Below are 12955 nucleotides of genomic sequence, written 5' to 3' on the forward strand. Positions count from 1 at the left end.
GACAAAACACATATAAAAAAAAGTTGGTTTAACTCTCAAACATAAAAAGTAACATATGTTATTAAAAACTTTAATAAAAAGTACTATAATTTACAATAAATAATAACTTAAAATATCTACAAGAGAACAAAAAAAAGACTAATTTTTGTACTGCTTGTGTCACATATATTAGGATTGGATGATTTTAAAATTTTAATTTTGGTTATACATTATAAAATAGCCGAAAAATTGAATGATATAATTTTTTTAAAAATAACCGAATGAATCGTCCTATCGATAACCCTAATGTTACTTCTACTCTGTTTATTTTTACTTAAATTTAGAAAGATATGCTTCATTTCTACCCTCAATCTTATCGCTACATTTATTTGCTATTTAAAATTGAAATTAAAAAGACAAATGACAAATAAGTTTCTATATTAGCTCACTTATGAGCAAAATATATTATAACAATCTTTACTAATTTTATAACAATACATAAACTATACTCCCTCCGTCCCATATTAGATGGGCACTTCCAACTTTACACGGTGATTAAGAAATCATTAATACATTGGAAGACTTCACCATTTTGCCCTTTGTTTATATCAATGCACATTGAAATGAGTTACAAAAAATACACATACAATATAGGAATGGTCATATTAATTGTAGGGGTAAAATGGAAAAGAATTAATTAATTCTATCCTAATTTAATAAGTGCTCAAATAATATGAAAAAAATATTTTTAGTAAGATTCTCATCTAATATGGGACGGAGTGAGTAACAATATAACTTTATTAATGTTGGGCCCGGGCAGCGCCCGGGCTTTCTTTACTAGTATTTTTATGATAATGGGCTTTATATGTGGCGAATTTAAATTAATCGAGGCCCAACATAAATATCGAACACTAGATAAAAAAAAATCTATCAATCATACCAACAAGGGTTATGGTGGAATGTATAAGATCCTTCTCCTCTTAATAAAAAATCTCAAATTTGAGTTCCGAATATGAAAAAATTCTATTAGGAGGTGATTTTCCTTTAAATGAATCTTATACGGTGTGAATTCAGATTAATCAGGCCCCTATACGAATATCGCATATGAAATAAGAATTTATTTGAAAAAAATTAATCCATATTGACCATACTAGCTAGGTGCTTAAATTGACATGTAAGAATAATAAATTATTTATTTTCCTTTTTATCTCCACAACAACACTTATTTTCCCTAAACATTTATATAACTTTCTCTATCCATTTCATTTCATCAAGAAAAAAATAAAAATGGCAAGAGGAGGAGATGAGAAAGTTCCATTTTATAAGCTTTTTGCATTTGCAAATAGAAATGATATAATTTTAATGTTGTTGGGAATATTAGGTGCTATTGCTTCTGGGGTTTCAAAGCCATTGATGTCACTTATTTTTGGTGATCTTGTTGATTCTTATGGAACTTCTAATCAATCCAACATTCGTGATAAAGTTTCTGGGGTATAGTTCATCTTCCGACTTTTCAAAAATGTTGACATGTGCAGTGTGTGTGGGGTTCTCTAAAGATGGTTGTACATCTTTGGAGGGTTCGACATGAGTGTGACATCATATTTGAAGAGCCTGAGCTACGTACTATTTTTTTTTGGGTATAATTCATCTTTCCTGTGTTGCTTGGAGGACTTTTCAAAAATATTGACAAGTACATGTGGGGTCCTCTAAAGATGGTGGTGCATCATTGGAGGGTTCGACATGCAGTATGACCTCATATTTGAAGAGTTCGAGCAATATAGTTACTAACTATTATTTTTTTAATTTTTTTTTTTTGGGTTTAATTCAACTTCCCTAGCTACTTCATATGTACATAGGATTGTTAGGCTTATGTTGTTTAGACTCTTCAAAAATGTCTAACATAGGTGCGTGTCGAATTCTTAAAAAGCAGAGTATTTTTGAAGAATATGACACAAATCTAACATCATATTTGGAGAGTCCATGCAATATATAGTTGCTATCTATTAGGGATTCACGTGGTGTTAGCTAGAGCTCCTTAGAGTTTATACATTCGAGACTTGTAGTTAAGGATGGAGGGGCGACTATTCCTACTAAAAAAACATTAATTTATGACCTGAGACCTCTAGTTGATGGTTGAGAGCAGAGGATTTCTACTGCTAAAGAACATGAAATTACAATTTATAAAGGAATTTCTTCCATATTCGAACTCGAAACTTTTAGCTAAGGGTGGAGGGCATAGAAAACTACTACTGCTAAAAAATGCAAATTTTTAATGGAAATTCCATCAAAAAAATTTGACGGACTTTTCATAAAAATTCTTGTATTTTTGGATGATAATATCAATTCAAAAATAGGATTGAAATTATTTTAGAATTATTGAATAATTTTTAAATTTCTACTATAAAATTGAATTACTTATCTTAAATTTTGAGAAAATGAACTAAATTAAATTATCTACTTAATATGCGTGCAGATATCACTCAAATTCGTCTACTTGGGCATTGGTTCAGGCATAGCTTCAGTATTGCGTAAGTTTATATTACGCTACGATCTAAAATTTTGTAAGTTATTATAAATGTTAGATGATAGTCTAATATTTTGTCGGTAAGGTTGCACAAATAGATAAAGGATAATGTCCACAAATTGTATGATGAAAGTCCAAAGAGAGTCTAACTATTTTATGCATTGATTCCTTAAAAAATGCATGACTTTTGGAGGATTTGACATGCACTCGACGATATTTTTTGAAGTATTTGAGCAACATCGCTTTAAGTACTATTTGAGTTTTTTTCCCTCCTATTGAAGCTGAGACGGCTCAAGAATTTAAGTTTTATGTGTTCAACCTTTAAGTTTTTCTTTTTTGGCATCGACCCCATTACATTTTTAAAGTTACATGTTCATATCTACTATTTGTTGGATTTTCACATATAAATTTATGATTTGCATTGAAAGTACTGGGTTCAGATGAATCTGAATCTGATACTGATACTGATACTGATACTCTGCATCCGCCGTGGGACCTGAAGTCAATTAGTATACATGACATGTTTTATGTTTAACTCTTGATTGTCCATTTAATCATTTCAGAGGTAGCATGTTGGGTAATTACTGGAGAAAGGCAAGCGACTCGAATAAAATGCTTATACTTGAAAACAATCTTAAGACAAGATATCGAATTTTTCGATACTCAATCAGCAACAGGGGAGGTTATCGAAAGAATGTCGGGCGATACTATTCTACTTCAAGAAGCCATGGGTGAGAAGGTTAGTTCTAACTCCCTTCTAATTATAATTGTAGTAGTACTACATTCGTCTCGTACTCCTTCTGTCCCGTTTTATATGGCACTAGATAGTCTTGCACCTATAGCATCACTGTATTCAATAAACACAAACCATATCAACAATGACACCTTAATTTTGACTTAGTTGAAGTTAGTTATATAGATCGCTCCCATCCATATTTCGCCATAAATTGATTGATACAACAACCATCTAGATTTGAGACTAACAATAAGCGCATGCTCATACGTTTGTAGTTACTCTCGTGTTTTTGTACATTTTTATTTGTAAAGATGTTGTTTCTTATAGCTTGAATGTGTTAGGTTGGGAATTTTATCATGCACATGTCAACTTTCATTGGAGGATTTGTAGTTGCATTTATCAAAGAATGGCACCTCACACTGGTTTTACTCACAACCATTCCCGCAATTGCCATTAGCTTCATTTGTGCAGCGTTGGTCTTGTCTAAAATGTCAGGGAGTGGACAAGCTGCTTATGCAGATGCAGGAAAGGTAGTTGAACAAACAGTGGGAGGAATTCGAACGGTAAATTTTCTGCAAAATATATTTTGGTGAATTGTACTTTGGTCTTTCAATTGCAGAATAATCTTTATCTTTGTTCATATTATAAGACGAAAAAACAGTTAACTTCAAATGTATTGATTAATGTGCTTATGATCCGTCGTTTTATTTAAGTATATTCTTCCTTTCCCTAGGTTGTTTCTTTCACAGGAGAGAATTTGTCAATTATAGATTATAACAGTAAGCTGGAAAATGCTTATAAACCTACTGTCAACCAAGCGCTGGCTTCGGGAATTGGACTTGGCACGACGCTAATGGTTAGCTTATTTAGTTATGGACTTGCCATATGGTATGGAGCCAAATTGATCATAGATAAAAATTACAGCGGCGGTGACATCATAACTGTACTTTTCTCGGCTATGCTAGGTGGAAGGTAAGAATAAAATAATCGGCTTATGTTCATGTGATATAATCTATCCCTTTCAATTCAAGTGCATACTTTCCTTTACAGTCTGTTGAAGAAACGATGAATCTTTCTATATTTGGTTACTCTCTAATCCAACATTTTACATGGTTTGTTTAAGACCAGAAGATTCGAAGGTCACTTTGATACATTACACACGTCTTTAGCTTAAGACCACAGCACAAAAGTCTCCCTTGTGTTCTTAAACTCCGTGCCCAGCCAAACTAAGACACTTGAATTGAAACGAATGGAGTACTTGTATTTATTAGTCATTGTATTACAATGAACCTTTCTATGTTTCAGCTCACTAGGTCAAGCATCTCCGAGTTTGAGTGCATTTTCAGCGGGACAAGCTGCAGCATACAAGATATACGAGACTATTAAACGTACACCGAAAATCGATCCATATGATCCTAGTGGGATTCAATTGGAAGATATTAAAGGGGAAATTGAGCTTAAAGATGTGTACTTTAAGTATCCAGCAAGACCAGACGTGCAAATATTTTCCGGATTCTCGTTATATATTCCGAGTGGTAAAACAGCAGCCTTAGTTGGGCAAAGTGGAAGCGGAAAATCAACTGTTATTAGTCTGCTAGAGAGATTCTATGACCCCGAAGCTGGTGAAATACTTATAGACGGAGTTGATATTAAGAAATTTCAACTCAAGTGGCTCAGACAGCAAATGGGGCTAGTAAGTCAAGAGCCCGTGCTATTTGCAACTACTATTGGGGAAAATATAATGTACGGGAAAGAAAATGCCAGTGTGGAGGAGATCCGGAATGCAATCAAGCTCGCTAACGCAGCTAAATTCATCGACAAGCTTCCGAAGGTTGAGGCAACATTTTTTAGTATTTATCAAAACTTGAACACCATTTTTGTTTCTTAGGTTCTAAACTAACATTGTGAGTACATATTTGCAGGGTCTGGACACAATGGTTGGTGGGCACGGTACTCAGATATCTGGTGGACAAAAGCAAAGAATTGCCATTGCGAGGGCCATTTTGAAAGATCCAAGAATTCTTCTACTTGACGAAGCGACTAGTGCATTGGATGTGGAATCAGAGCGCATTGTACAAGATGCTCTAAGTAATATCATGATAAACAGGACAACTGTAGTTGTTGCCCATCGTCTGACAACCATTAGAAATGCTGATCTCATTGCAGTAGTGAATCTTGGGAAATTGGTTGAACAAGGTATTACATGTATTACTCTCTTCTTTCTAAAACTATTGTCGGACTAATGAATATAGGTACTACTTTGAATGCTCTCGGTTTGGTTTCTGGATGACAAGTGTTATATCCAAATAGAATGGTTCCGACCTTCTCCCAGAATAGTTTCCTTTATGAAATAAGTGCTCCCACTATGCAGGGTAGAAATTCATTTAATATGTACAAATAATCTTTTCAGAATCCAATAAGTAAAAAGAATTGTGGTTCAGAACCCATAAACTAAAAACCATGGCTCCGCCTCTGCTGCTATGTGCGGGATACTGAGAAAGGCCGGATTAAAGCAAGTCTTATGTAGTTTGGCTTACTTAATCACATCTTGATATAACTACCCTTTAATATGACTTTCAGGAACCCATGATGAGTTGATCAAAGATCCTGATGGAGCATATTCTCAACTTGTCCAAATGCAGCAAAAGAATAAACATGTCGAAAACACCAAGGGAAAAGAAATTGAGGGCTCAAATGCACAAAAACGTTTGAGTTGTTCGAAAAACCCTTCTGGTAGGAGCCGGAGATTCTCTATTTCTAGTAGGAAATTTGCGAGCAAAGGAGCGAGCAGTAGATTTTCCCTTGCGTATGACTTGGGAGTTACTGCCGCTGTTGATTTCCATGAGAGTATCCTAAGGGATGATGGAGCTGAAAGCAGTGAGTATATTGTTAATAGTAGCAGAAATGTGTCCACTCGAAAGTTAATGTCACTTGCATATCTAAATAAGCCTGAGGTACCCATAATGCTTGTGGGAACCGTAGCTGCTTCCATTAATGGTGCGGTTTACCCTGTATTCGGTCTTCTGATATCAACGGCTATCAAAATCTTCTATGAATCACATCATGAGCTTCGAAAGGATTCTCGATTTTGGGCCCTGATGTTTGTGGTTATTGGAGTTGTTATCATGATTGTTGCCCCTTTGCAAAATTATGCATTTGGAATTGCTGGTGCAAAACTGATCCAACGGATACGTTCCATGACGTTTGCTAAGTTGGTATACCAAGAGATCAGTTGGTTCGACGACCCTGCAAACTCATGGTAAATTTCACTAGTCCATAAATGTCTTAAATCTTTTCTTAACTTGCCAAATTTCTTGACTCTGAATTTTATTGAATACAGTGGTGCTATAGGTGCAAGACTATCTAGTGATGCTTCGACTATCCGGAATTTGGTGGGAGATGCATTAGCAACGATAGTCCAAAACATTTCCACTGTTGCAACTGGTATGGTGATAGCTCTCATCGCTAATTGGATTCTCGCACTTATAATGCTGGCGATAATGCCTCTTTTAGCCTTGCAAGGAATCATACAAATCAAACTTTTGCAGGAGTCAAATGCTGAAGCCAAGGTAATACATTCCATGATAAACTTACCTTTCTCAATTACATTATGAATTTACACTTTGTATACACTAAAAGCGTAAACAAGTTTTGCACTATTAGTGTAATAATTAGAACAAATCTCTCATGCTTAAGTCATGAGAATCGGAAGGCGTACCCCTTACCACATACTATCCAGGTGACACGGAATTACAGTGCTAGTTCTGTTTCCCGATGTACCAAGTTGTCAGCCTTATTAGATAACTAGTTTCACTTATTATATATAGTTATCAATAGCTATCTTTATGTGACCTGAATGTGTTTAAAAGTTAAATTTTAACAAAGCACATTTGATCAGTGAATCCGAATGTGTTGTGCTGTTTGGCAGGTAGCGAATGAAGAAGCAAGTCAAGTTGCCAATGATGCTATTGGGAGCATAAGAACTGTCGCATCATTTTGTGCCGAAGAGAAAGTGATGGAAATGTATCAAAGGAAATCGGAAGCTCCTTTGAAACGAGGAGCGAAAAATGGACTTGTTGGTGGAGTTGGTTTAGGCTTCAGTAGTTTCGTGCTATTCTCCCTTTATGCATTGACATTCTACCTTGGAGCCATTCTCGTAAAGCATGACAAAGCAAAATTTTCTGACGTTTTTAAGGTACATTTCTGTAACTCTTGGCTATAACTTATATAACACTAGTTGTATAAGTAATTTTTATATAATCAGTATATTTAACACTGTTGTAACCTGTCTTGCTTTCCAGGATACTAATATATCTCACTATTTATGAACGATTATTCTTTTACGCTGTCTGTGTATAGAAGATCAACTCATAAGTTATTTAAACAACTTAATTTTGCAGGTCTTTTTTGCTCTATCGATGGCATCGATTGGGCTTAGTGCTCTTGGCAACCTTCCCTCTGATCTGAGTAAGAGTAAAGGAGCTGCTGCATCAATATTCGAGATACTCGATAGAAAACCGAGAATTGATTCAAGTAGCAGCGAGGGAATCATGTTAGATGTTATCGAAGGCAATATCGAACTCCAGCATATTAGCTTTAAGTACCCCACAAGACCAGACATGCAAATCTTCAGAGATTTGAGCTTGAGCATTCCTGCAGGAAAGGTATTTATCCTATTTCAATTCTTTTCTTTTTACAACTCGTGGTGTCCGAGCCCACTTGCACACACCTCGGCTAATTCCACTAGCCCTCTTGCACACACCTCAACATATATACACATTGATTTTTGTATTATTAGTGAAGTTTCACTTGTTAATCCCCATCCTTAGGTTCCAAGTTACCTAGTGACGGAACTACATAGACCTAAGGATGATCAGTTAAACATCCTTCACCGGAAGATTCTATACTTTCTATAGAGAAAATTATACTGTATATATAGATCAAAACTATTTTCTATACATTCATATTAAATCTTAAACACCCTTGATAAAATTTCTAGTTTTGCCACTGGACTTTCTTACCAATTAATGCTTATCATAGAGATTTATTACACCTCCGGTGCATAGAACATAAACTCGACAAGAATGTTATAATTTCTTGCAGACAGTTGCCCTCGTCGGAGAAAGTGGTTCAGGGAAGTCAACAGTGATAAGCCTTATCGAACGATTTTATGATCCTGATCAAGGTTACATATATCTCGATGGAGTCGAACTCAGAAAGTTGAATTTAAGATGGTTGAGACAACAAATGGGATTGGTAGGTCAAGAGCCAATACTATTCAATGAAACAATTAGTTCAAATATTGCTTATGGTAGACAAGGAGAAGTAACAGAGGAGGAGATTATTTCAGTAGCAAAGGCATCAAATGCACATAACTTCATATCTTCATTGCCTAATGGTTACAAAACAACAGTTGGTGAAAGAGGGGTTCAACTATCTGGTGGACAAAAGCAAAGGATCGCGATCGCGAGGGCCATACTGAAGGATCCAAAGATACTTTTGCTCGATGAGGCAACTAGCGCGCTTGATACAGAGTCTGAACGTATCGTTCAAGAAGCATTGGATCGCGTGATGGTGAACAGGACAACTGTTGTAGTCGCGCATCGACTGACCACGATTAAAAATGCAGATGTTATTGCAGTAGTTAAGAATGGTGTTGTTGCTGAGAAAGGAACACATGATGTGCTCATGAATAAAACTCAAGGGGTATATGCTTCTTTGGTTGCACTTCAAACAGGAGCAACTTAAGTTTGATAGAAGTTTTTTTTGTATTTTTTTTGGTTAATTACTATCCTAAAGTTTTGTAATATTGAAATGTTTGCATTATTCTCTTCTCATCTCTCATATGTCCTAGCCTCGGTGAACAGAGTTACATGATACATGTTTCTAATGGGAGGTGGTAGATATCCTTTAGAATTAGTTGAGATGTGTGAAAACTGATCCGAACGTCACTGTCATAAATAACTAAAATATTTGTAACACATGAAATTTCATTTAAATATTCATTTGAAAAGAAATATATATATATATATATATATATTTATTTTTTTATAAATTACCTTTTTTCACTTAAAATAAAAGAAGTTCAAACTATATGATTAGCCCTACATAATCAAACATGAAAACTAAAAATTTGTAATTATGTTATGACAAACAAACAAATTAATATAACTGTTCATGTGACATTGTTGGTATATCGTTAGTTTAATTGTTAATTTTTGAAAAATAAAACTTACATATTTTGAACATGCATGATTATTTGATTTTCGAAATACGAACAGTGCTGCCTAAGTTAGGTATTTACTACATTAGTACTTCCACAATTTAAGTATTACACTATGGTCCAAAAGGTCCTTATAAATACCATTTTTCCTAGTAAAGTAAAAAAAAAAAAAGTACTCCACAGTCCACAGAGCAGCAAAAATGGCAGCAGCTGAAATGGAGAGAACGACGTCGTTTGATGCAGCTGAGAAGTTGAAGGCCGCCGATGGAGGAGGAGGGGAGGTAGACGATGAACTTGAAGAAGGTGAAATTGTTGAAGAATCAAATGATACGGCGTCGTATTTGGGGAAAGAAATCACAGTGAAGCATCCATTGGAGCATTCATGGACTTTTTGGTTTGATAGCCCTATTGCTAAATCTCGACAAACTGCTTGGGGAAGCTCACTTCGAAATGTCTACACTTTCTCCACTGTTGAAGATTTTTGGGGGTAATTTTTTTTTTCTTTCAAATTGGTGATAGTGTAGTGTAAGAGGAAACAGGGGGAGTGGATCGCAAGGTGTGGAATCGAATCCTCGTGAAAGTTTAGATAGTCAATTAATTGAGCTACTGAGATTCCCCGGATTTTTTAAAAAAAAGAATTGGGGATAGAGGAAGGGGAAATGGGGGAGATAATTATAAGGTTAAACCGTCGTTAACAAGGTGAAAGTTTAGATAGTTAATCAATTGAGCTACTAAGATGGTACGATTTTCGTAAGCTCAAATTGGAAAATAAAAAAATTAGATTATTACTAAGGAGCTGAGAAATTCAGAAATGAGTTAGCTTTTGAGCCAGCAGAGCAAGTTAAGTTGAGATTTCATTGATTTTAGCTTGTTTTTGTTGTTGGTTGTGTTCTTTGCTTGTGAATTATGGGGTTTTATTATAATGTTCCAAAAAATTTGTTGGTGTTGTAGGAATTTTTTGATTTAGGGTTTTGAATGTGTTCTGATTATCTGTCTTCATATAGGTGATATTGAGGTAAAAAAAGGTGTCTTCATTGGTTTTTCTCTCATAATTGTTAGATTTTCTTCTTGTACATTTTGCATTTTTAGTTAACTTGCCAAGGTGTTTAGTTAATGCACGACGTGCAGTCTTACTATGGAATGCTGAATTGGTTTGAGCTTTAGTTTATGCAAGCTGTATTAGTAATTGCACATTGCTTTGTCCTTTTTCAGTTAGCACTTTCTAAAAAAATGGAATTATCTCTCGGTTACTTGCCAATTTTAAGTTTAGTTCATGGATCAGATTCAGTGAATAGATATATGCTCTTGGTGGTAGGAGGACAAGGATAGATAAAGTAATCTCGGTGTAAAGGAGACGAAGTGCAGAATGAATGGAAGTTGAGACATTTTGGAGGATGGGGTAAAGAATGACCGGTGAAGTTCTAGGAAAGAAAAAGTTAACCTTGTTGAAAAGTCATATTTCTCTTCCTTGCACAATCTTGTGTAGGAATGTCTTTAATTGGGTTATGTCGTCGGATAGTTTATATTGCTTCAAATTTAAGAACTTCTTTCATATTTGTCAAATGCTCATATTTACAACTAAGGATATTTTGAGCTAATAAGGTAGTTGATAATGTGTTGGTCTTAGTTTTCTCTCCAAAGCAAGATAATATAGTTACTATTTTCAAGTACAACTACTTTTTCTTTAATTTACATATAAGAGCAGGTCCTGTACTTCATAGCTGTGATACCTCTATGTGCATTTGTCTTAATGTACCAAGCTGACTATTCACTTTTAAAAATAAAGAGAGATGTGAAATTATTTCTTAATTAGGCTAAAATATGCTCATCTTCCCTGTAGATTGATGAGACTAAACTTGGCTGCAGGCCAGTATTTTCGATCTCACGCATAGACCTTTTTATTAAGTCCTATGATTTGAGTAACTAGGTGGTAATGGTGTGAATTTGATGTCTGTCATGGATGCGTGTACCTTGTTTGGTGAGCTCTTTATTGGTCTAATTACTCAAGGCACATAAGTTATCGTACAACTTGGACTATGACATGCCTGTTTGATATTCCACATCATGGATTAGGTCTTTTAAATGCTATTATCCTTTTGGCTCATGATGAAATCTTGAACCATGTCGCTTATTCTGCAAACAGTGCTTACAATAATATCCATCACCCAAGCAAGTTGGTTATGGGAGCTGACTTTCATTGTTTTAAGCATAAAATTGAGCCAAAGTGGGAAGATCCTGTATGTGCCAATGGAGGGACGTGGAAAATGAGTTTTTTGAAGGGTAAATCTGATACCAGCTGGCTATATACGGTATGCCGAAGATATTTCCATCCAGCTCTTAATGATAGGTCACTCTAGTAATGTTATTTTCCCCTTTGATATAATTTCACCTCTTGTTTTCTTATATGGGATTACTGTAGCTGCTGGCTATGATTGGACATCAATTTGATCATGGAGATGAAATTTGTGGAGCAGTCGTTAGTGTCCGGTCTAAGGGAGAAAAAATAGCTTTGTGGACCAAGAATGCTGCAAATGAAACAGCTCAGGTAATTTGCTTTTTATTTTTGGTTTCAACGGCCACGTTTGTCATTTTCGTGGATCAAGTGGACAGACATTTTTCGTTGTGTACATACTGTAGTGCTGATGTTTATTCAAGATATGCTATGAAATACATTGTACCATTGAGGATATTGGAAGTTAAGAAGGCAAGTCATCAGATATATAGCATGGTTTCACTATTTTTATCTACATTCTAGGTAAGAGGATATCTCAAACATTGATACACTGTGTATTTGTCTAACTTTATAGCTTTTGGTAGTGAATTACTAACATAAGAAAACAATACAGCTGGAAGCTAAAAAGAAATATTCTTGTGGATGAAGGGAAGTGTTAATTTGTCTGCAATAATATGTTAATTTTTTTGATTGCTATATAATATGCTAACTTAATTGTTGGGGTGGTGTTAATATGTATGGAGCACTTTATGATAAACTCATCTGTATGTTTAATAGAAAGGCAAAGCGTTGAAGTAGGGAGGTGTGCCATACATCAAAGAAGGCTTATTAACCGACATTAGTAATAGACATAGGTTATTGTTTTCAGCTCCTCCCAACACGTCTCAGACGTTTTGTAGAACTGGCATTGGTATCTTTAGTACCCAATCATATAATTGCATAATCTAGACTATGATTATTGCTTGGTTGGCAACTCAGGTATGTGAAGCTTAAATAAAGTGAACTTACATATGAAAAGGATACTATTTTGATGTTATTTTCTGGGGAACTGTGGATATTGTTGTCAAATTGCTTGCTACATTCCTGCTTGATATGTCATTACTTAGTATTTATTGTTGGGAGATTCTGGTATCATTCCAAGATCCATAGACGATTTGAGAAGTCTTAAAATTCTTTTATTCCAAGGTTAATTCATTTGGTGTAGTCATCCGGTATCCAATAACCCCCCCCCCCCCCCCCCCCCCCCATCCCCACCACCCC

At 35.2% G+C, this 12955-nt stretch overlaps 2 protein-coding genes across 2 annotated transcripts in view; both read left to right on the forward strand.

Moving 5' to 3' along the window:
- Nucleotides 1-1266: 1266 nt before the first annotated feature.
- On the forward strand, nucleotides 1267-9076 carry LOC102593711 (ABC transporter B family member 9-like). The gene is made up of 12 exons (XM_015312684.1): nucleotides 1267-1470; nucleotides 2435-2507; nucleotides 3067-3242; nucleotides 3581-3802; nucleotides 3973-4211; nucleotides 4545-5070; nucleotides 5162-5435; nucleotides 5820-6498; nucleotides 6580-6808; nucleotides 7168-7434; nucleotides 7640-7903; nucleotides 8343-9076. The coding sequence occupies exons 1-12, from the start codon at nucleotides 1267-1269 to the stop codon at nucleotides 8985-8987; spliced, it is 3798 nt and encodes a 1265-aa protein (XP_015168170.1). The 3' UTR covers nucleotides 8988-9076.
- A 586-nt stretch (nucleotides 9077-9662) lies between these two features.
- Nucleotides 9663-12955, forward strand: part of EIF4E (eukaryotic translation initiation factor 4E) — a 4542-nt gene continuing 1249 nt past the window's right edge. Inside the window, 3 exon segments of the mRNA NM_001288431.1 lie at nucleotides 9663-9949; nucleotides 11606-11771; nucleotides 11882-12007. Coding sequence (NP_001275360.1) covers nucleotides 9663-9949; nucleotides 11606-11771; nucleotides 11882-12007 — 579 coding nt within the window.

Source organism: Solanum tuberosum, unplaced genomic scaffold (genome assembly GCF_000226075.1).
Source record: "Solanum tuberosum cultivar DM 1-3 516 R44 unplaced genomic scaffold, SolTub_3.0 scf00214, whole genome shotgun sequence".
NCBI lineage: Eukaryota > Viridiplantae > Streptophyta > Magnoliopsida > Solanales > Solanaceae > Solanum > Solanum tuberosum.

Excerpts from the sequence above, each read along its gene's own strand:
- LOC102593711 (XM_015312684.1), top strand. The coding sequence starts at position 1,267 with ATGGCAAGAGGAGGAGATGAGAAAGTTCCATTTTATAAGCTTTTTGCA. Across the intron at positions 3,803-3,972 it reads CAGTGGGAGGAATTCGAACG|GTTGTTTCTTTCACAGGAGA; the intron begins GTAAATTTTCTG and ends TCCTTTCCCTAG. Across the intron at positions 5,436-5,819 it reads TGGGAAATTGGTTGAACAAG|GAACCCATGATGAGTTGATC; the intron begins GTATTACATGTA and ends TATGACTTTCAG.